At 41.9% G+C, this 23,815-nt stretch overlaps 1 protein-coding gene across 1 annotated transcript in view; it reads left to right on the top strand.

The window, feature by feature from the left end:
• Positions 1 to 22,877, top strand: part of LOC144536162 (rho GTPase-activating protein 23-like) — a 98,852-nt gene extending 75,975 nt beyond the window's left edge. The window contains 17 exon segments of the mRNA XM_078279148.1: positions 129 to 237; positions 1,841 to 1,880; positions 1,981 to 2,118; positions 6,548 to 6,856; positions 8,621 to 8,682; positions 9,478 to 9,584; positions 10,392 to 10,504; positions 13,727 to 13,879; positions 14,041 to 14,119; positions 14,452 to 14,525; positions 14,634 to 14,723; positions 14,826 to 14,951; positions 15,060 to 15,104; positions 15,274 to 15,367; positions 18,286 to 18,317; positions 18,420 to 18,665; positions 18,667 to 22,877. Coding sequence (XP_078135274.1) covers positions 129 to 237; positions 1,841 to 1,880; positions 1,981 to 2,118; positions 6,548 to 6,856; positions 8,621 to 8,682; positions 9,478 to 9,584; positions 10,392 to 10,504; positions 13,727 to 13,879; positions 14,041 to 14,119; positions 14,452 to 14,525; positions 14,634 to 14,723; positions 14,826 to 14,951; positions 15,060 to 15,104; positions 15,274 to 15,367; positions 18,286 to 18,317; positions 18,420 to 18,665; positions 18,667 to 19,407 — 2,558 coding nt within the window. The 3' untranslated portion in view covers positions 19,408 to 22,877.
• Positions 22,878 to 23,815: the final 938 nt, after the last annotated feature.

The following is a 23,815-nucleotide window of genomic DNA, read 5'->3' as shown; positions in this document are numbered from 1 at the left end:
ATCACTTCAATCACTCAACTTCTTGTCACTTCACATCGCGTCACTATCATACATTGCATATTGTTTTACCCTCTTTGTCTCCTCCTCCACCTCCTCTCCTCTCTCTGACTTGTCTTTTCTCTCTTCAGGCAGTATTAAAGGTCGCCGCTCCTCTTACTTGCTGGCCATCACCACCGAAAGATCTAAGTCCTGTGACGAGGGCCTCAACACCTTCAGGGAAGAAGGCCGTGTCTTCTCGTAAGAACTCAGGACACTTTAACAGCTGCCTTCTTAGCTAAAATAAATCTATATAGTCCCATAAATAGGTTTGTCTTGCACCAGTAGCCTATACAGGATGCACCCCAAAACTTCAATGACAAACATTGTTTAACGGGGGCTTTAATGACACAGGGCCATGGATAGACACTTCAAGTTTCTAGATATTGTCATATGCAAAACAATTACACAGAAGCTGTCATTGGCAGTGAACTTCTTACCCGAAATTTCCACCAACTGTGGAACGGCTGCGGATCAGCTCCACTGCGTGTCGGCTCCGTGCTCCTTGTTGCGGAACGGCTGCGGCCATGACTGACAGCTGAAGTCACAAGGACCCACGAGATCTCGCAAATTCACGTATGATCGTGCAATATAACAGGATGTAGTTTCTATAAACAGAACCACAAACTTGACTTCAGGCCTGTCTCCGCCCATTATGACGTTTTCGAGGTGTAGTGCAGGGAAATATGAGCCGCCGTGAGCACGGTGTATTTTATTTTGAAAATGAACCGGATGTTTTATTTTGTTTCTGTGCTGGACTTCCTGTCCCGCACTATCTGACCTGTGCTGAATTGCTGCGGAGCTCTCCGGCGTCCGTCAAAAATAGAAGCTCTGCGTATCTGCTCCGGAGGGCTGCGGATCACCGGAGCTGGGACGGAGTCGGAACACAGCCGTTCCACAGTCAGTGGAAATACACACAATGACTTTAATGGAAACCTACTGACTCCGCTGCCGTTCTGGAGTTGGTTGAAATAGGGGGTTAGATCTCAGGCTCCCTCCAACAATGCTCATTGAATATGTTTAACAAGAAAATCACACAAGTACACTGTGCTTTTATTGATCATCTATGATATGTACCATTTAGTTATTCTTATTTAACTTTAAAAAAAAACTGCATAAGGAGTCTACACTGACCCCGTCTACACAGACCGTGTCTACACAGACCCTGTCTAACATAGACCCCGTCTACACAGACCCTGTCTACACAGACCCTGTCTAACATAGACCCTGTCTACACAGACCCTGTCTACACAGACCCTGTCTAACATAGACCCTGTCTACACAGACCCTGACTAACATAGACCCTGTCTACACAGACCCTGTCTAGCATAGACCCTGTCTACACAGACCCTGTCTAACATAGACCCTGTCTACACAGCCACTGTCTAACATAGACCCTGTCTACACAGACCCTGTCTACACAGACCCTGTCTAACATAGACCCTGTCTACACAGACCCTGTCTAACATAGACCCTGTCTACACAGACCCTGTCTAACATAGACCCCATCTACACAGACTCTGTCTACACAGACCATGTCTAACATAGACCCTGTCTACACAGACCCCGTCTACACAGACCATGTCTAACATAGACCCTGTCTACACAGACCATGTCTAACACAGACCCTGTCTACACAGACCCTGTCTACACAGACCCTGTCTAACATAGACCCTGTCTAACATAGACCCTGTCTACACAGACCCTGTCTAACATAGACCCCGTCTACACAGACCCTGTTGACACAGATTCTATTTAGACTATCTAATCTATTTTTTTAAACGTTTTTCTTTCTGTTCCACAGCAAACTACCAAAAAGGGTCAAGAGCTTTTTCACTGATGGGGTGAGTGTTCACACACAGTTGTAATCATTAGACTTGACTATACACCAAGAACACGTCTTGTCTAGTGTGCAACCCATAATACCCCTGAATTGTGTTTTAGTCTCTGGAGAGCCTGCGAGCCCAGGAGGAAGCCCGGTCCAAACGCCACTCTACTTCTGAACTGGGAACCATCACCTTTAGTGATGTTCGCAAGGAGGGCTGGCTGCACTACAAACAGATCCTCACAGAGAAGGGAAAGGTAGGACACACTGTCTGTTGCCCCGTCCCTAAAGCCCACCCTCCTTACTAAGTTACTGTTACTGTAGCTGTCAAGCTTTCCATTTTACCAAAGCACATAGTAAGCACTTTACAATCATAACAGTGAGAGGTTTACCACTTGAAAATCGTAGTAGTTTTTATACACGTAGTAGTCTGTCTGCCTAACGCTTTTCATTGTCCCAGGTAAAAGCAGCATCCTCTCTAGTTGGTTATCCATTTACAAGAAAAAAGCAGCAGCAAAGTTCTTGTATTGCGGGGTAGAGCCAGTTAGCCATCCATTATTAGAGTAAGGTTAATTTGTCTTGCACCTTTCAACAACAAGGCAACTTAAGATAAAAAAAGCTTATCTTAAGCCAAAATACAAAAAAGAGTTAAAGTTTAACTCTCGCCAAGATGCAACCTAGGTTCTTTTTGTGAACTATTTTTGACTGGCTCGATGGACGGCGACCGGAAGAACAACAGCTACAGTGAGTTGCTCAAAACCTTTCTTCTTAGTAAACTCTGTGAACACAAACAATGTTGTCAATGTCGAGTTCATGTGTAGAGCCCCTGGTGATACTTGGAGCAAAGTCTCATGTTGTGTCGAGCCTTCTTAGTGTTTTAAAAATAGCTATTTTGAGGCTAGCATAAAAGTGCCCCTAGCACTCCCATTCAAAAGGCCATTTGACCGAAAAACGAGAATACGGTAAATCTTAAAAGTGACACTTAGGTCCTAAATATGCTTTTAAAAGTTTGACTTGGGTACATTCACAAAAAGACCCTAGGTTGCATTTTGGCGAGAGTTACGCTTTAAGGTGTAGTAAAAGCGTTGATTATAGCCTACTGTATCTTTCATAAATTAAACTCCCAGTGATTTATGAGTATTCAGGATCCACTGCCCATCATTTTCAGCAGAAAAACAACTAAAATATCAGCAAAAGAATGTAAGCAGAGCGAAGAACAAGCATCTGCACAGTCTGAAATAAGTCTGACATTACATTATAAGAACAATTTAATTTTAGACTATTATTTCTTTCTGACATTAAAGCTTTGAGGATAAAAACAAACTAGCCTGGCATAACCAGACACATTCACAAATGCGTAATATTTTGGAACCTCTCATTCATTTTCAATTTTAAAGGGGCGTTATCAACATTGCAGACCAAAATGCCTCTGGACGCAATTGAAAAGACCTCCAACCAATCAGAGCAACGAAACGATTAACTCTGTGCGACGCATGCAAGTTGTGGCTGTGCCTGGTCCCATTTTGAAGCAGGAAAAAAATGAGGGCTGGGTCACAAACTTTCTGGAATTGCAGCTAAACAGTACACTAAAATGTGTTTCTGAAAACATTTTAGGCGAGAAATATGCAATGCAGGAACAGAATCTTTATTCGTTTATGATCAGTGCCGCCTAGTTTGATAGTTTGATCTGAGTTTCTTGAGCCTGGTGCATTGCACTGGACGGAGAATGGCAGTTACCTCCAGTAACTACGGTCATCATCTTAAAGGGGTGATAGAATGATTATATAGGGTATTTTACACTGTTCCTTAAGGTCTCCTAATAGGGTATGTAACATTGGTTGGGCTGAACATTGCCCGAATGCTATTTTATTAGGCCCTTAACTACCCTGTGAATATGGCTCTATTTGGAACAAGAGCTTTTCTACCAAATATGGTATGCTCATGAATATTTAGATGAGCTGCGCGCTGATTGGTTTGAGCGAACCACATAGAAACACATTGGAGACGAGACAGCAGGTCTCATATTTCAGACACTGCAAAGTTATACATTGTCGGGCTATTTCGTTATTAAATTCACTTCTGAGACTTTTTAAGCGAGAAATCAACTATATGAAGCTCAAATATGGGCCGTTTTACAAAAATGTGATGGCTAATTGCAAATTTGGTAAGACGTGTCGGACTTTAGGAGCTCCACACAGTCTGACGAGAAAACGGCAAACTCCATACCCAGTGAAAGTCACCGGTTCTGGGTTACTGGACTACCGGGGCTAGGGGCTCCGCAGAGCTCCGGAGCTGGCTGGCTGCCAGCTGCCGGCATAACTAGAGTATATTTAGTTTGAATTTCATCATGCCACTTATATAACATATACCCCGAAGGTCTTATAAAGCTAACTATGGTGTCCGATTTCAATTTAATGCATTTTTGTGAACATTAGGGATTTCGTTAGCTGCTACTGTCCCTTCAATCCTATGGATAAAGATTGCAGCTAGCTGCAGGCCCTGGAGCTCCATCAGGGCCTCGGCATTTTGTAGTTCAGTAACCCAGAACCGGTGACTTTGCGCGGGTATGGAGCGCCGCGGGCTTCCCTTCGTGACGGAGATCCAGCTAGCTCACAGCGAGCCGGAGTCTATGAAGTAGGACACGCCGGGCGCGGGGCAGCACCGGCTGCTGTCACATTAGCCTGCTGAGCTCCTGCTGAACTGCGACACATAGTCGGACACAATTTGCAATTAGCCTTCAATTTTCGTAAAACGGCCCATATTTGACCTCTAGAAAGTTGATTTCTCGCATTAAAAAGTCTCAGAAGTGAATTTAGTAATTAAATAGCGGACCTCTGGAGATCTGCGTGACCTAGCTAGATTCAGAAGACTAAGCTGACCTCAGGTCAGTAGTGTAGCCTATGCAAATGTTGGGGCGTGACAAAGACTAGGAGTTGGGATGTTGACTTCAACTTTTAGCTTTGTTGAGATTTGCCCGTTTTCAGCGGCAGTTTCAAAATATGAGATTTTCATAGTAAAGGGGTATCAATGGGATTTTGAGCTTCTATGTATGTCCTATTTACCCACCGAACTGTTGTTATTCAACTATGACAAGGTCAAATCGGTTTTGCATTCTATCACCCCTTTAAACCCGCCCCCATGTGAGATAAACAGTTGCGATTGGTCTGCCCATGGTCTGGATGCCTGGAAATCTGTCGGAAATGTGAGGGGGGTCAGACATATCTGCCAGAGCAAATGAAACATGAGCTGGCAGATTGGTCTGGTTTTCAGGCTAATAACAAGTCATCTAGGGACATTCAAGTCCAATAAAGAGCAGGACAGAGGCACTTAGGTAACCCTTAGTCTATATCGACGACATTTTATTTCCGGGATTGCTCCGGTGCCGGAAATCCCGCCAGATATCACTTATTTCGGCCGGATGTCCATCACCTTCCTCTTTCTTTGTGTTGGCGTTCTAACCTCTGGTGGATTTGTGAGGACTATGGTTAACTGCTCCTCAGATCTCTGCAGGGTAAATCCAGACAGCTAGCTAGATCTGTCCAATCTGGGTTTTCTGTTGCACGACTAACCGTACGTACACACCGCCACCGACTTGAGCTCCAAAGTTACAGGAAGTCATTCATTTTCAATGGAAGCCGGCTTCTCTCAGCTGTAAGAAGCAGCAAATCTGTCGGCGTCGCGTTTTGGGTGTGTTGAGCGACCAGAGCGTCAGAAAATAGAAGTTTGGTCAACTTTATAAATGACCAGCAACCATACGGAATATAGACGTCCTTCGCGCTGGGCTGATCCCAGAGAAACATACAATGTCAACTTTTGTTCCTAGCAAAACATTAGTTCTGAGAAAATGGAGGAAAAGCTCATCATCGCTCATCATTGACTAGCCAGACCCTCCTCCACAGCGATGTGGAGGAAGGTCTGACAATGAAGGTAACCCTCAACTCTGATAGTAACATCTGGGAATGTGTCACAGTAGTAAGCTAGCTCACTATATTTCATTGCCTCAGTACATGCACTCAATGCAAAAACAATAAAGTTAAATCTAATATAATCTAAGAGTAAGTGCTAGGGCTGCACAAAATGTAGTTTTTTTATCATCATCGCGTTATCAACTTGCGCAGTAAACACATTGCGAATGTCTACAACATATCGCGAAAATACACTTAGAGATTTTTTGTGTTCGTTGAAAGAAAATATCAGTAGAAACTGCACTTTAAAATGTAACTCATTCTTCTTTAGTGGTGCTATTTATATTTAAATCAATGATAATAATAATAAAAGAAGGTGAGAAATGATTTTTTCGTTTGTTTTAAATACAACAAGCAATTTGTTGCATTTTAGCAGAATACTGAAAGTGGCAGAACTGTGTACTCTATAATATGCATTTATTTATCACAAGTAATATCGTCATTGCCATATTCAACGTTATTGCATATTTTCCTCATATTGTGCAGCCCTAGTCTGTGCAACACGTAACATGTAGCCAGGCACGCTAAAGTTAGCTACTCATGCCACAGCAAGTTACTTCACTTATTTCAGATACACAGTATGGCTCCATGCACAGTGCTTTGGCATGTGGAGAACGTTAACAGGCCTGTCATGGCTAGGTACGGTTGCTAAGCTACAATGGGACGATTCATCTTTGTTTATTTAAGGTTGTGTTTTTGTTTCTATATTTCCTCATTGTAGAAAGTAGGCGGTGGCATGCGACCATGGAAGCGCGTCTTCTCCGTGCTCCGTTCCCATTCACTCTTCCTCTACAAGGACAAGCGAGAGGCCGTCCTTCACGGGGCGGGGGCGGGGCCCAGCCAGGACGAACATCCTCCAATCAGCATCCACGGCTGCCTGATCGACATCGCCTACAGTGAAACCAAGCGTAAGCACACCCTGCGGCTGACCACGCAGAACTTCTGTGAGTACCTGCTGCAGGCCGAGGACAGGGATGACATGCTGGCCTGGATCCGGGTCATCAGGGAGAACAGCAAGACCGACAACGAGGTTAGATCTTCATACCCACTTCTTCTTAAGGAATTTTACACAAACGTTCAACGTTAAGGTTTTTCTTCACTTCTACTTGTACAAAGTCAACTTTTACTGGCTCCTAAAGTATTTTTTTATTATTAGTGGTAGGGCTGGGCAATAATTCAATATGATAATCTATCGACTTTCAATCATATCGTAATTAAATCATATATCGAGATATTGTGATATACAATTACGATGTCTAAATTGATAACAAGCACATACTAACTCAGTTTTCTCAGAAAATCTGTTGTGAAACATTTTGAGGGAATATCATTTGAAGAATTGCACATTTGTCTGGAGTTTTTTCTCTCTATAATTTCACATACCACATGTTGTTTACCACATTATTGATGATTATTTATCTAAAAGCATTATTTATTATTATTTATTATTTAACTGTCGACCCTACATTATCGTCACGATATCGATGTATTCGGTCAAAAATATGATCGGTGCGCCTGGGTAGCCCACCTGGTAGAGCGTGCGCCCCATGTACAGAGGCTCAGTCCTTGTCGCAGTGGCCATGGGTTAAATTCTGACCTGCGGCCCTTTGCTGCATGTCATACCCAATCTCTCTCACCTTTCATGCCTAAAAACGGTCCTATCCAAAAAAAGGCCTAAAATGCCGAAAACATAATCTTAAAAACAACAGAATATCATGATATCTGATTTTCTCGCCCAGCCCTAATTAGTGGTTATCAAATAATGACAAAGACTCAAGTAAATTGTTATATTTGAGATGCAAGATGCTGCTTGCTTTTATCACAGCACTCCAGCATTTGTTTTCTGAATGAAGACCTTCCTTTCAAAAATGATCCACTTTTATCGGCCTCGCACTCAGAACATGCGACAAATGTTTGTCGTTCTTTCATTGACATCCTCTACCGCCACCCAAACAAAACTCCTTCCAGGACGCTTAAAACTCTCTTTCGCTTTAGCTCGTACGCAGCCATCATCATCATCTTCTTCAAGACAGCCGCCAGTCACGCGTCACTAGTGCCAACTCGATTCTTGATCGATTGAATCAAATCATTCAACAAGCATTCTCCGACATGGGCAAGGGGAGGGGGGCAAGAGAATGATAACATCATTTATCATATGATGAAGATCAGGAAACAAAATTAAAAACCCAATGGGCAAGTGGGTTGTTATACTGTTGTTATACTGTTGTTATACTGTTATACTGTTGTTATACTGTTATACTGTTGTTATACTGTTGTTATACTGTTATACTGTTGTTATACTGTTATACTGTTGTTATACTGTTGTTATACAGTTATACTGTTGTTATACTGTTGTTATACTGTTGTTATACTGTTGTTATACTGTTGTTATACTGTTATACTGTTGTTATACTGTTGTTATACTGCCCGACGTCAGGCCTGTGCAACTAATCAAAATTTAATCGTGATTATTATTTCTGCTCCCAATGATCAAAAAAACAAATTATTTAGCTCATTACGTTTTGCTAAACTCTTACTTTCTCTTGTGTTCTGAATGAAAAAACAAAGTTTAAATAGGAAGTTCAAGTTCAATAATTGCAACGTCTTTCCAAAAGTCGACGAGTAATCGTGTTAAATTATCGTGATTTCAATATTGACCGAAATAATTGTGATTATATTTTTTTCCATAATCGAGCAGCCCTACCCACGTGGCCTTTTACTGGCCATTGGGCAACCGTTATTGTTGAACCCTGACACACAAACTGAACTAATTTGTAACCTCCGTTTGCTCTAGGAGATTGGTTTCTCAGGACAAGCTCTCATCAACAAGAAGCTGAATGACTACAGAAAACACAGGTCAGCACGGCCGATTACATTTTGGCAAAAAGCCTTTGCTTGATCACAACTGTCCCTTATCTTTTGGGTGATAAGGAGTCACTGTGACTCTGGGCTGTAAGTAGGCCTGAAACAATTATTACATAATTGTCTGATTGTCAATTTTTTTACATAATCGCGGTTTCTTTGTTTAACCGCAATGAATTGCTAACATTAGCTAAGGTCTCAAGGCGTATGACTGGTAATTGTTGATTTTGTTTAGATATGCCAAATTGTAATTATATAAGTGATTATAGGTCGGACTATATCTTTTTATTATTATTTCAATTGTTCGTTGTTGGCACTTAACCCTAAACGCATTCATAGCAACAAAAATGACGATAGGGGGATACAGTTAGAAAACATGTTTTATGATAATAAAGAGGGTTTACTTCATAGGCTGTGTACCTGTGTTATTACATTATCTGGGTCACATAGCAGCGATATAACCAAAAGATGTATCCTGGAATTCATTCAAGACTTTAATTTGTTTAAAAAAGTAATAAATAAATATTTATAAATTTGACTGTAAGAGACAACTACATTGTTAATTGCAATTATTTCTGAGACAATTAATTGTACAGCAACATTTTGAATTACAGCTCTAGCTCTAGTAATCACCTTGAAACCCAAAACAATAAAAGGGCATCCTTCTTTTTCATTTTTTTTTACACAAAACTGAGGTCATCATAGGATTAATATAAAGGTATTAAGATCTGAAAGTCCCTACAACTTATTTTCTTTTTTAACTGTCTTTATTTCTGTCACTTGGTTCAGTCTGACGGGTAGTAAGCCAGACTCCTCTCCCAGAGCCCATCGTATGATGCCTCCCTTCCTCCTGGCTAAGACTGACAACACCTCAGTGAACCGAGCCTCCAGAACTGGTGGGTACAAACAGAATGATAACAGCTGCTAACAGCTTGCTCGGCTCATTAGCCATGCTAGCGGCGTGGCTCTAAGGATGGCAAAGTCTGTTCATCATTTTGGTCCAGACTGTCATAATGCGTATTATTATCATTAATTTACCAGGTGCAAAGTGAAAATGAGAAGCAGGGTTCATACGTTTTGAAAAAATCTAGAAAAGTTTTAGAATTTGAAAAATGCTAATTCCAGGCCTGGAAAGGTTTTGGAAACATTAAAAGACCCAGAAAGTTTTGGAAACGTCATGGGATTTTTTTTTTTTAACACAGCATAATAATATGTGATTAATAAATGTATTTTCACGTCGTCTTAACCTCAACGGTCTATTCGGGGCATGATATTACGACTCCCACTATGAACCACATCAATTGTCATTCATTTTATTGTTAAACCTCTGAGGGTAAACTTTAACACAGATTTGTATTCTTATTGTATAATGTCGACTGACATTTTCAGGAATACATAGTCATGAAAATTTGCCAAAAAGTCATGGAAAGGTATTGGTTAAAATGCGTATGAACCCTGGAGAAAATTCTAGGGCACATCTAAACTATAGCTTCTGCCTGATGAACAGCGTGACTCTTTAAAAATGCAGATGATAGACAATAAAAATATGTCTAAATAAAGCATAGGGTTTCTGATAAGTGAACTTGCACCTACAGTATATGTGAAAACTGGGATGTTCTTGTTAGCACACAACCTCTGTTTTAGTCTGTGCATAGTTTGAGGATATGCGCGTGTGTGTGTGTGTGTTTTGTGTGTGCGTGCAGATGACAACAAGGCGCTGTGGGGCATCAACATCATGAAGAAGGCCAAGAAAACAGGCAGTCCGAAGGCTTTCGGGGTGCGCCTGGAGGATTGTCAGCCTGCTGTCAACCATAAAGTAAGCCTTCAGTGTTCATGATGTCAAAACTACACCAACAACGTGATTCATGGCTTAAAAATAATGTATGTAATATGTAGACAAAATGCACATAACACTGATCACAAAGTTGATACTTAAGGCCGCGTTCAGATAGCCTGCGTCGGCTGTTTGACGGTCCGGCAGAAACGCAGGTCTTTCCATTCATTTTGAATGGGGGTAGTGTGTTTAGGCTGCGGCGGGGGGTGCCACAGTGGGGACACAAAAAAAAATAATCGCAGCAAGCCTGCGGAGAAAAGTTGAGACCAAGTTGACGTCAAGCTGCGGTGGCCAATCATGTCAGAGATCAGACTTGTCAGTGTGTTTTGAGCTCTGGTTAGAGGCCGTGTGAGAGTCCCGTACAGGAAACAGGAAACATTACTGCCTCCATAGCTGCCACAAGAAAGATTTCAAACACTATGAGGTTAAAAAAACCAAAATACAAGCACTGAACTGCCCGGGAGTTTGTGTAATAGTTGAATGTTTCCTGCAACAACAAAGCACTTGCTATGTCTCTCTCGTCTTGGGTATGTTTAAGAACACAACAGGACGTCACACAAATGGGCCGTTTCATTGACACTCCCCCCACCGCACAATCCTGCGGAAAAACACCAGATCGCTTCTTTTGGTCTGAATGCACCGTAACATTTCAGAAATATTGAATGATCAACTTAAACTTACCTTTTATGTGATGTCCAATCGGTCAAATGTAGCAGTAAATTCCCCAGTGAGTGCTATATTGACTCAGAAAGCTGAGTTCACCTGTGTGCGGAGCCGTGCTGGCAGTGCCTACACGTACCAGGATGCATTGCCCACGAGCCACTGACGCCCAACCAAAATATAATAGACCTGAGTTTTGCCTATATATTTATATAATGAAATGGAAACACGGACCGGAATGAACCAAGACGGCAACAACTTTATTATTTTCCACATTATCAGCTGCAGCACGTTACAGCTTCACTATCAGAATCAGAATCAGATCAGAAATACTTTAATAATCCCAGGTGGAAATTATTTTTGTTACCACTCCAGGTATACAAACAGCATATATTATCCAGACTTTTAACATATATAATAAAAACAAATGTACAGTAATAATATATAAAATATGAAATGTGCAATGTTAATGTGCAAATAGTGCAATAAAAAAGAGAAAAAAAGAGAATAAAAGGTAAAAACTACTTTTGTGTTTATCTTTTACAATAAAAGCCCAACTTAAATTCACTCAGCATTTTTGCTAATCGGCCACTCAACAAAATAGCTTACGTCATGAAAAGTATCACTTGTTCTCTTTCCAAAGTAAATGTAAAGCTAAAATATCAATTATATATATATATTTTTTTCTGCCTCTGAAGGGGCGCATGAGTTTAAGCACTGCATAGTACGTTTTCTGAACATAACTTACTAAAAATAACTACTGGAATTGTGAATTAAATGCTTGAAAAATCAAAGATTCTCCATCGAATTGACAATAAAATCATGTAAATCAGAAATGGCCTTAAAGCTGACAATAAGCAGCGGACCGCGAGGCAGTGATTGGTCGGCGCTTTACAGATGACGGATCTCAAGTGTATATTGGAAACGGTTACCAACCCTGCCTTTAATATGTTAGTTATAAAAAGGATAACCAACTTGGTATTAAAGGTGCAGTAGGTAAGACTTCTAAAACTAACTTTCTGTCATATCTGCTGAAACTGACCCTATGTTCCAGTAGAACTCCATGAAGCAGGTCATTAAAAAAAAATCCAGCTCCTCTGGCTCCACCTACAGCCTGGAGTGGGATTTGCAAAAATCCACCGCTCCCTATTCAGATGCACCAATCAGGGCCAGGGGGGGGTGTCTAACTGTGCGTCAATCACTGCTCATGTATACGCATTCATTCTCCCTTGTGGGGGGAGGGGCTTAGGAGACAGTTTTGGGCTTTAGCGGAAAAGGGGGAGGTACTGAGAAGTTGTCGATGTTCATTTCATTTTTTGGCTAAGTCCTGGATCTTCACAATCCTACCTACAGCACCTTTAACAGCAAGAAAGAATTTCTAGCAGCTGACCAGCCTCTAACATCTCACAGTACAGTTTATATTATCATATCACCCAATCCCCAGATGAATTAATATTTATGTAATGTAATGACAACTGAGATGAACAGCTGCACCAGCCAGCATCGAATGAAATGCAGCTGGTGATCTAAATTCTAGAATGACGTCACACGCCTAAAGAGCCCTTCAACCAATCAGCAACGAGAATCATCATCTCCCTGCTTTTATCAGACTCAGATCATATTTGTTTGACTGGTATCAGGGTGGACACTAAGCATTATAAATATATGAGAAATGTTAGCAAAATCAGAACAGAGTTAATTACAATAGATGTTAGGGCTGGGTTTAAAAAAAAAAGTTTTTTTCAATTTAAAATCGATTTTCATTTGAATGATCCAAAATCGATTCATAAAATCCATTGGTACCAACTATGTAATGCTAGCTTGTAGGGAAGGAGGTTAAAGTTAAGTTAGGCTACATATTGGCGAGGGAAAAACTGGCGTGGCCATTTTCAAAGGGGTCCCTCTGCCACCTCCAGATATCTGAATGAAATGTCACTCAATACTCACTGGCTGTAGAGTCTGTAGAGCTAATGTTAAATAAAAAGTACATTAATGTAACTGCTTTGGCGTCAGTTCCATATGTAAACATTGGTACTTTTAGGAATGCAGCAGGTTAGAGGGAACGTTGTACAGTTGTAGAATCTCTTTCATATCCAAGCTAAATTGGTATTGTAACTGAAATGTTCCTAACCTAACTGATATCAAATAGGGAATAAAATCAAATTGGGAATAAAATTGATTCGGGACCTTATGAATCGGAATCGAATTGATTCGGAAAATCCTTGACGATACCCAGCCATAGCAGTTGTACTGATGTCAACATTTTGGTAGAATAACGGGGGAATACTGCCTGAATGAAATCATTACTTCATAAGCACAGGCTGCATGTCTCTGTGTTTCCAAACACACACAAACACGGCTTGAAGTAATTTACTACTCTATCTTTGCCACTCTTTCTCATTTTCCTTCAATCCAAACACCACCCATGTTGTTGCTTCATCCCTTCATACATCCTAACCCTCCTTTCATCTCCCTCCTGTTTTTCATCAATTTCCTCTGATTTGTTTTCTCCGTGCCTCCCTCTGTCCCTCCATCTCTCTTCAGTTTGTCCCTCTGATTGTGGAGATGTGCTGCGGTGTGGTGGAGGAGACGGGTCTGGATTACACCGGTATCTACCGCGTGCCGGGGAACAACGCCATGGTGTCCAACCTGCAGGAGCATCTCAACAAGGGCATGGACATCAACACTGCTGAGGAGGTGTGCAGGATACACAAAAAATGCTTACATACTGTAGATATCACACAAAACTAAAAACAAGCAGTCTTTTTTAAACCTGTTTTGCAATAAACTTGTTAAATGGAGTCTTACCTAATGCTGCACTAGAAATACTAAAACCCTTACCCTTTCTGTCTCCACAGAGATGGCAGGACCTAAATGTAATCAGCAGCCTTCTCAAATCGTTCTTCCGAAAACTGCCTGAGCCGCTGTTTACTGATGGTGCGTCCACTCATTTGTTTGTCAAGTGTAGCATGAATCATAATAAACGTGTATATGTGATGGTGCGCCTCATTCAGTTCAATATTATGCATCGCTTCTATTGGACTCCCTCCAGATTGTTTAGAATTGGTCTGAAAGACACACCAAATTGTTGGAAAAGTAAGACAGAGGACGGCCAATTACTTTATGTCCTGTGGTCCTGTGATAAGGTCCAGGAGTTTTGGACCGGGATACATGATAAACTATGTCGGACTGCAGGGACCCAGGTTCCTTTGTAAAAAATTGTATAGCCCTTTTATTATATGTCAGTCATACGCCTTCTCTGTCTACAGACAAATACAACGATTTCATTGATGCCAACCGGATAGAAGATGCAGAGGACAGACTGAAGACCATGAAGAAACTGGTATGTGGCGAAGGACCGCAGAGTAGAGCAATGAATATGTTTGTCATAGATTTCACTTTCAAATCAAACTTTCTGTCCTCTTCTGCTACATTCATCTTCTTTATCTAGATCCATGACCTCCCAGATCACTATTATCACACCCTTAAGTTCCTAGTGGGTCACCTCAAGAAGGTGGCAGATCACGCTGAAAAGAACAAGGTAACCTATTTTAATTACAAGTTAGGTTTTTGTTTGTTTTTTTGGAGAAAAATATAGAATGTATGGAGCCAGACATAAACATAACTTTGAAATGGTTGTCAGATGGAGCCGAGAAACCTGGCTCTGGTGTTTGGTCCTACTCTGGTGAGGACGTCAGAGGACAATATGACCGACATGGTCACCCACATGCCTGACCGCTACAAAATAGTGGAGACTCTTCTCCTGCACGTAAGAACCAACGGCTGCTTCCTCCAACGCAAGAAATACGGCAATACCATTCTTTACTTATGTGTTTCGTCTTTAGATCAGTGATACTGTGTTGTGTTACTTCAACAGCATGACTGGTTCTTCACGAATGGAGAGCTTGACAACGAAGAGAAGGTATGTCAGACCACTGTAGTAGCTTCGTGCAAAGAGCCAAGAATGTCACGAATACAGGGGATTGTTTTTACTTTGATGTCCTCATTTGTACTTTGCACTTTTATTTTGTGTATGATTGTGTATGATTGTGTGTGTGTGTGTGTGTGTGTGTGTGTGTGTGTATGTGTAGGCCCCAGAGGATAAGCGGGACATGCAGCCTGTGCCAAACATTGACCATCTGCTGTGCAACATCGGCAGGCCAGGCATGCCAGGAGAGGCATCAGGTGAGGAAGTGTCATAATCCAATATGTGACATTGTCCTCGAGATACATGTTCACTATGAGAGAATCTCACATATCACATTAACTGAGGGGGGGGGGGTTCAGATGCTGTTCAGTTATCCAAGAAGCACTCTGTTTAATGTATACTAACCCCTTTAGCCCCCAAAAGAAAGCTAGATACCTACAAGAATGCAAAGCCTTCCTATCTGGGTCTTCTGTTGTCTGTTTGGGTAGTCCGGTGTAGTTCAGTGACCTGGCTGGAAGCATGATCTTGCTAGTTTGCGTTCACCCCAAAGCAACACAGGGAACCGTCTTTAATACAGCTCAGAGAAAAGAACTTTTCATGAGAATGACCAATCAAAACCTAATGTTTGATTGCTTCCAAATCTAACCTACGCTCTACATTCTATACTCCTAATGCTACCAGTCTTATGGCCTTATTAAGTGAAACTCAGCTCAGTGTTTTTTCTTTCCCAGTAGACCTCTGTACTTCTCCAGCTGTTGTTTTTCTGCCTGTGTATACTCATGATGTTTCCTACTTTTTCTCAATTTCTCTTCTTTTTTTTTTCCTGGACCTTTCTGCCCTCTTTTTCTCTAGCTGAGACAGTGGATCAGCCTCTTCGGTAGGACCAGGTTTTCCTGCTTGTGTGTTTGAGTTTGGTGTTTCTGTTGCATTTTGGATTCCTTTACCTATTCGTTTTCTTTCTGTCAGTCTTGGTTTCCCACCAATGTATCATCATTCCTCTGTCTTGCTGACAGGGCTGTAACAGTTTGTGTACTTTTGCCTAACCGTCACGGTAAACGAGTCAATGGCAGAATAAGCTGTTAGGCATTGGCAGAGAAGATTTGGCAAATTTTTCATGGGCGCAACCCACATACTCAGCGCTGCTGCTCATCCACAAATGCATGTTCCTTACAGATGGGGCACCATTTGAAAGGGAACTAAACAGGCTTTCCAACGGTATAAGATGTATTGCCAAAAAGCATTGTTACCACAGAGAAATAATCTACCAAACACAAATTTATTTATATATATATATATATTAGGGCTGTCAAACAATTAATTTTTTTTTAATCACGACTAATCGCTGAATTTCTATAGTTAATCGCGATTAATCACATTTTATCACATGATTAAAATTCTATTATTTTGCATTTCAGAACAGTTTTTAAGTACATATTAACAATCAAAAGCCATTCTTACCAGTGGATCTTGATTGGGAATCAAATGAATGCAAAGAAAGTTACTTTATGAACTTGATTTTAAGATTTGTAATTATTTATTTACTGTAAACAAAAGAAAAATGTGTGAATCGGTCATTATTGCACAATTCCTCCAAGTAACTAACTAAAAAACTAAAAATCCCTATCCTTACTAGAGTCAATATAGTGTTTAGTAACTCCTAAATAATGTTGATTACTCACTGATGTCCAGTGATCACCGGTTAATGAGCAGCTCATTTCTGCCAAGTCCATGTTAACAGCCCATCTCCACTCTTAGCCGGCGACAGAGAAACAGGCTGGATACTCGGGTACACTGTTGTTTCCACAACAACAAAAACACAGCAGTCTCTGAACTCGCGTTGGGAGTTTCGTTGAAGTTGGATGTAGACACTTGCAAGCAGGATTGATGGAACAGGTGGCCGTCTAGCATTAGCTTTCCACCTAGCTAGGTTATACCCCAGCCCCTGTTCGCGTTTCACCACTGAGAATGTCCCCCCGTGATCGCCCGCTCCGGCCGCTGCAGCTGCTCGCTCCGGCCGCTGCTCGCTCCGGCCACCGCTGCTGCCCGCTGTTCAAACTAACCTGTACGGCAGACCATAGCAACCTCTTATATCCAAACATTCATCTCTCCCCCGCCACCCTAGGGCCGGTGGTTTAGCATCATGTTAACTGTACTACTATGCTTAGCTTCGTAGGTGGTAGCTCAAGCTTGACGTGCTTCGGTGATATTTTACTTCGGCTTTACACAACGTGCATATGGCTTTCGACTTATGTACGAGCCGTCCGGGAGTTTTGGAAAATAAAAAGCGCCATTCAGGATTTCATTGCTGCTGTCTTTCTCCATCATGCCTGCAGCCTGCAGCAGCAGGATGTGTTACGAGGAAGTGGCTTGATGATAAGTAACGGTGCTGCAAAGGGTCAAAATAGTAGCCTGTTAGGCACGAGGCAAAGCCGAGTGAAGTGTAAAATAAATTAATAAATGCCAGCATGCGATTAATGCGATTGAAAAATTTTTTATCAGATCGCGTCGGCCCTTAATCGCATCGTGATTAATGCCGACAGCCCTAATATATATATATATATATATATATATATATATATATATATATATATATATATATATATATATATAAGCACATAATGCAGAAACAAGTGCAACTTTCACCCCCAGCTGAGATTAGCTCAACAAACCCTTTGGCGTGCGAGTCACTCACACTATGGTGAGCGCAAATGAAATGCCGGAGCTGTGGGTTCCCGGTCAGCTACAACAACAACGGAGAGAGGACAGTGCGTCGCCATTCCTCCACTCCGCATTAAACGTTCTAACACAGATTCAATGGCATCATCCAGATGTGCCAATCATATGCAAATTCATAGCATAAGAGATGCTTTTCAGTTATACAGCCTATTGTTCAGACAGTGACTTTTAGAGTACCGTTACACCCCTATTTGCTGATATTACAGGTGAACTCTAGCCATTTTTGCTACTTAAAGTAAAAGCAGAGAAAACTGCTGTTGTGTTTTTGATTTAAAAGATGAATTCTCAAATAATGGCTAGAGTTCTCCTGAGAGATTGCAGTATTGGCAGTGTGTGCTGTCATTATGCAGATATCACACCTTTGCATCACTCCTAACACTATTACCATCACTTGTCCAGTGATGACATGGTTCTAATCCACATCTTTCTTTTCTTATAGATTCCACCACCAGCGATTCACTTAAGACAAAGGTAAGCAAGAAATCACTTACTTTTATTCTGGGGTTAGGATCATGGATTCTTGAATATGAAGTATGGAGTGACCATTATTTGACTGGAATTTGAACCTTTCAGCTTTCTTCGCTCTCCAAGAAGGACCTGAATGCCAGGGACTTCCTGACCAAGTCCATCATCTCTGCTGTGACCCGCAAACGTAAAAAATGCCTCAGTACCGACCTGCAGGGCGGCAGCGCTGACGAGGACTCAGAGCATGAGCCAGTCAAAACCAGCAACTACGGGGGAGGAGGGGAAGGGGAGGAGGAAGAGGATAGAAGAGAGGAAGAGGCAGTCAAGGGAGAACATACCATTCCTAAAAAAGAAAAAAAGGGATGAAAAGGAAACTGGGGTGAAAGCTAGAGAGACCACAGAGGGGAAAGATGTATTGTCTGGAGAGGAAGAGCCTGGAAAGGACATGGGAAACCTAACGGACAACGGTGCAAAAAAATTCGAGAAGGACAACAGGTGGAGAACAACCTTGCGAAGAAACGCACCACAACTTTGTCCCAACAGTTTCCTCTGCTCAGACCATCAGATCCATGCCACATACCCGAGACCCACAACAGTGTCTAATCCTCCTTCCCATTTGAGGCCTCACAATCAGGCCAGAGGACACCCCACAGTCCCTTTCTGGATCTGCCCCACCAGGCTTCCAAACCTTTACCATCAGCCAGACTGGAACCAGTCAGTGCCAGTCCGCTACAGGAAGACAAGAGGTGGGAGGACAAGGGCTGTTTCCATGAATCTAGACCTTGAGCTATGCAGGAGTGAGGACAGAATCCGAGGATGTAGAGCAGAAAGGGTGGAGGTGATCAGAGTCATTGAGGGTGCACCAGGTCAGCATGGCTGTGTTGGGGTTCCTCAGGGATCAATTGTGGGTCCTGGGTCAATTGAGCAAAAAGATCCCCTCCCTCATCTTGTCCAGGAGTCTCCCCCTCTCTCCTCCTCTTCCTCGGGATGGATAGATCAAAGCTCCCTGGGATCTCAGGCTGTGGTCCTGAGGAGATCGGCCCTGGGCCCACGGGACAAGACTAGAGCGTGGCGTCGTCACACGGTGGTTGTTTAACCTGACTGTCTCATCTACTAATGCAGTACCAAGTACTTGCCCTTTACTCACAAACACTGGATTACCTGCTTCTAAAGCCAAGTGTCCATCATATTGCTCAATACTCTTTCTTCAGTACTGTTTTTCTGGCACGGAACTTGGAGACAAGATCTCAAGGAAAAGGAATGATTTGCCATTGTGTGCAGCTGTAGCGTTTCATTCCAAAATGAGATAACGTCCATTTGATTTTTAAAAACAAAAGCTTACTCAGAAATTAATATACAAATTATACTATTCAACTAGTTTTGAAGCCATTTATTTTTAATCCTTTACTTATCATCTTTAATCCTTTACTTACTTACCAAACACACACCCAATGAACATGGCAAATTGAGACCCTGCCATTTCCAGGAAATTCTCGTTTTTAGCTTCACGTTTTTCAAGTTAACACCTGTGGGATCCTGTGAGCTACGCTTCCACACATCTGTTGTAGATATAGTCTGACCTTGAGCTGCCGTTATTAAGGCACAGTCACACCAGAAAGTGGCGCGCGCACCAAAACAACATGCTGAAATGGCAAAAAAAGTTATGGCAAGAAATCCCGGACTTTTAAAACAGGAAAACCTTTCAACCTGATGAAGTTGTTTGTTGAAAATTTGTGTAGTCAATGTGCTATTCTTGAAACAACTACTAGGTGGTGCCAATGTAAGGACTTTATAAATCCTACACGTTGCGTGCGTTCCATTTGTGCTCGGAATTTTGAATTTCCGAGTTCCAAGTCAGGAATTTCAAATTCGAAAGTCGGAGAACGTCACAGTAACCCGAGCAAAGCCGACCACAAAATCCAACATGGTGAAACAGTAGTAGAAGTAGGTCAACAGTAGTGAAAGCTGTAGTAATCAGGACTTCACCTTGGCTAGTAGATTTTTAAGTTACCGGCCAATCAGATTTTACGCTAGCCAAATGTTTGTTTTTTCCTAACTATACTTTTATTTCAGCTCCTTTGGTTTGTTTCGCGCTGTTCCGTTCATCTTCTTTGTTTCAGTGTAGCTCATAATCGATACCACGCACTAGCCACCTAGCCAATGGTTGTATAACACTTTACAACATAGTGTTCATGGGAAATGTAGGATTAGTACTACAAGCAGCGTTGCCAGATAAAGATTACGTTTCCAAGCCAAAAACGCTCAAATTTCTTGGAGGAAAACAGACCAATCTGGAAACACTGACTTCTTTTCTTCAGCCGGCCGTTTCAAACAGACGCATTGTTGTTTGCTTCATTCATCGCCGGACAAACTGGCTTGTAACTTTACAATGGTATCCGCCAAAGTTAGTTTTTACCAGCATTTGGCGGGTTGGCGGGTGTCAATTTAAAGCCCTGGTAGTAATATACTTTACAGTTGAATACCACTTCTGTCTTATTTGTGTCTCAAGAAATCAGCCGTGCACTCAGTCCTGTCCATCTTCTGTCTGTGGACATGTTGCCACAGTGTTATTTGCACAAAATACAGCGTAATGCGATGTTATTAACTGGTATTGCTAACAGTGGCTAACCTGGCTAGAGCTAACACTTAACGACTTGTTGTACTGGAAGACTATCAACTCGGGTGTGACGTCATTCCCAGCACCGGCGTCCGAGGTAAATGGAATGCAGCAACAGTAGGGGCTTTAACATATATATTTACCAGTCGTGGCAGAGACGCTGGTACTGTTTTCTGCGAGTCTGTGTGCATGTCATCATGGCAAAATGTTGTCCTGGAGAAACCTATTGTAGCCGTAGCTACCACAGAGGCGGTTTTGAGTACTTTGCCAAGTGTTTACATGTCTGTCTGTTGACAGATTGTGTCACCGCGATAGTACAAAATGCAGTCCAAACCTTTACAGGTGTGTACAAGGTGTGACGCCGGATGTAGGGGGTTAAGGTTAGACCATCACAAGATGGTCTCTAGTTCAAAAAAGTTTTTTTTGGGGGGGAATAAAACCCTTCAATTGTAAATTTAAAAGGAGTAAAAAATTTGAGAAAGCCATATCAGACATTTCAAATTCAACTCCAGAGCCGAGCTGCTACTATTACAACTAAGCCTCACCAGCAAAGACTTCAGCAACATGCTGTACATGCTGGTGTCTTCCCCCACTAGTTTTCACTAGTGATGTCTTTGACAATATCCACATGGTCAAACATCACATATGAACACTTAAACCAGCCAGAGTACAGCACAGTGATTCAGCAGACTGATCTCATGAAGTGGCGTATGTATGACACACCAATTATTGGCGTGTTATAAAGACGCATACTCGCTTTTTAGCGTGCTTATCAACGCCGTTTGGCCTCCATTGACTAACATTACCTTGTGATTGCGTGTGAATTTACGCCGTAGCGAGTAGTATGAAAGGGCAACCCTGTTGTTCTTTTCCTAAACTCAACTGTCGCTTTCTTCTTTTACTAAAGCCAACCCCGTTCTTTTCCTAAACTCAACCGTAGCTTTCTTCTCGCGATAACACGCCAAGTGGCGTGTATGTGTACGCCCGCTCTATACAGCGTAGACATACACGCGGATAGCTGAAAAAGCGTACAGATAACACGCCACTTGGCTTAAGAAAGTTGGCGTGTATATTTACACGAAGTCATGATGCCATGTTGAATTCAGAGGAAACCACACTTCAGATTACTCGTCAGCCCTTTACAAGCTCTTCCAAAGCTTCCTGTGGATCTAAAGGGGACTTCAACGATCTGTGGGAGCAAAACAACTCCCTCTCTCTGGATGGTGGGACTTTGGCATTATGCCAATGCATCCGTGGACTAAAAAAAATGCGTGCATGGGTTCAGTGACGTATATAAATATGCAAACTAAGTGTTCAACGCAGGCCTACTGTGCTCCCCTGTGGCTAGTATGTTGGGGGAGGAGGGCCTGAGCTTTGAGGATACTAACGCCTGTTTCATCAGAGGAGCAAAGTGTTTAAGGCAGCTATGCAAAGTCATGCCAAAATTTAATTTGTTTTCTATTTGGGTAACTGTACAAATTCCGCAGTAAGGAGCCAAGAGAGAACCTATGAGAACAGTGCGTCTCCAGTTTATACATTATGTCAGTGTTGCTAAGAGTATTGCCATGGGAGCAGTTAAAAGTGTGTAAATAACCTCCTTAAATCCAAAACCAGAGTCTTACCTGAGTGATATTTTAGCTTTTTTTTTCCTTTTCACATGTTCAGTATTTTTTGCTCCCATTAACAAAACTTGAGTTTTGCTAAATCTGGAAAAAGAAAAAAAAAAAATGAACTGAACCAAACTGTACTGCCAACCACTGTCATCCAAACAGACTCTATGTTTGTCTTAATCATATCTAGACTCAGTCTGTCCTCTCTATGTGTGCATGTGCTTTATGGACGTGGGTGACTATGCGTGGACCAATTTTGTAACAGTTGTACAAAGCCTTGTTAAGTTAACCTGTGTATATAAATATTATACATAATATATTAAATTATTTGTTTTGGAAGAGGGGTTGTTTATTTTTTTTTAATTCAAATATGGGTATTAAGTAAATTCAAATGGGACTTTACCTCCCACAGTGTAACAATAATCATTGCAAGCTGAATGTTAAGACAGCCTCTAGTTTCACAGCAGTATGTGTAACGATGTAATGAGACTGAAAAGATGAAGTGAATTCAAGCCATCTCAGGTACTAACATCATAAACCTCTTCAGTTAACAGAATTATATTCTAACACTTCAGTTCACCGCTAAGATCCATCTACCTCCAGAAATCGGAGGAGAAACAGTCGCTGCATTAGCCCGAAGTAATGAGGCACTCCACTGATTTTACATAAAGGTCAGTTTACCAATCATGGTCGGTGCAACTCAGCCTGTGAAATCAGTTGTCTTCTGTGTCTCTTGATGGTAAAACTGAGTGGCATGGAGTTTAAGACGTTATTTCAACCCTTGTATATTCCTATACATCCGATATTTTGATGCAGTATGGTTGGATTTATCATAGAATATCAGTATAATATTATAGGGACTGCACATCCTATCCAGGAGTTATTCAAAACTTAGTCTCGCTTTGCCAGACCTTCCTCCACAGCGCTGTGGAGGAGGGTCTGGCTAGTCCACACAGCATTCTGGGATGGGAGAAAAACGTGCTCTGGTTTATTGACATTTCTTTAAACCAATCACAATCGTCTTGGGCGGCGCTAAGTGCCCAACAGAGCCACGGTGCCTCTGCTAAATAGTCTCGGGAAAGTTGTTTTGCTGGAGGTGTACGTTCAAAAGTAGTTTTAGTCGTGCAACAGAAAACTCAGATTGGACAGATAGTCTAGCTAGCTGTCTGGATTTACCCTGCAGAGATCTGAGGAGCAGCTAACCATAGTCCTCACAAATCCACCAGAGGTTAGAACGCTGACACAGAGACAGAGGACGGGGACGGACATCCGGCCGA

The sequence above is a fragment of the Sander vitreus genome, chromosome 21 (genome assembly GCF_031162955.1).
Source record: "Sander vitreus isolate 19-12246 chromosome 21, sanVit1, whole genome shotgun sequence".
NCBI lineage: Eukaryota > Metazoa > Chordata > Actinopteri > Perciformes > Percidae > Sander > Sander vitreus.
The sequence above is the reverse complement of the archived record's forward strand: the minus strand, read 5'-3'. Positions and strand labels throughout refer to the sequence as shown.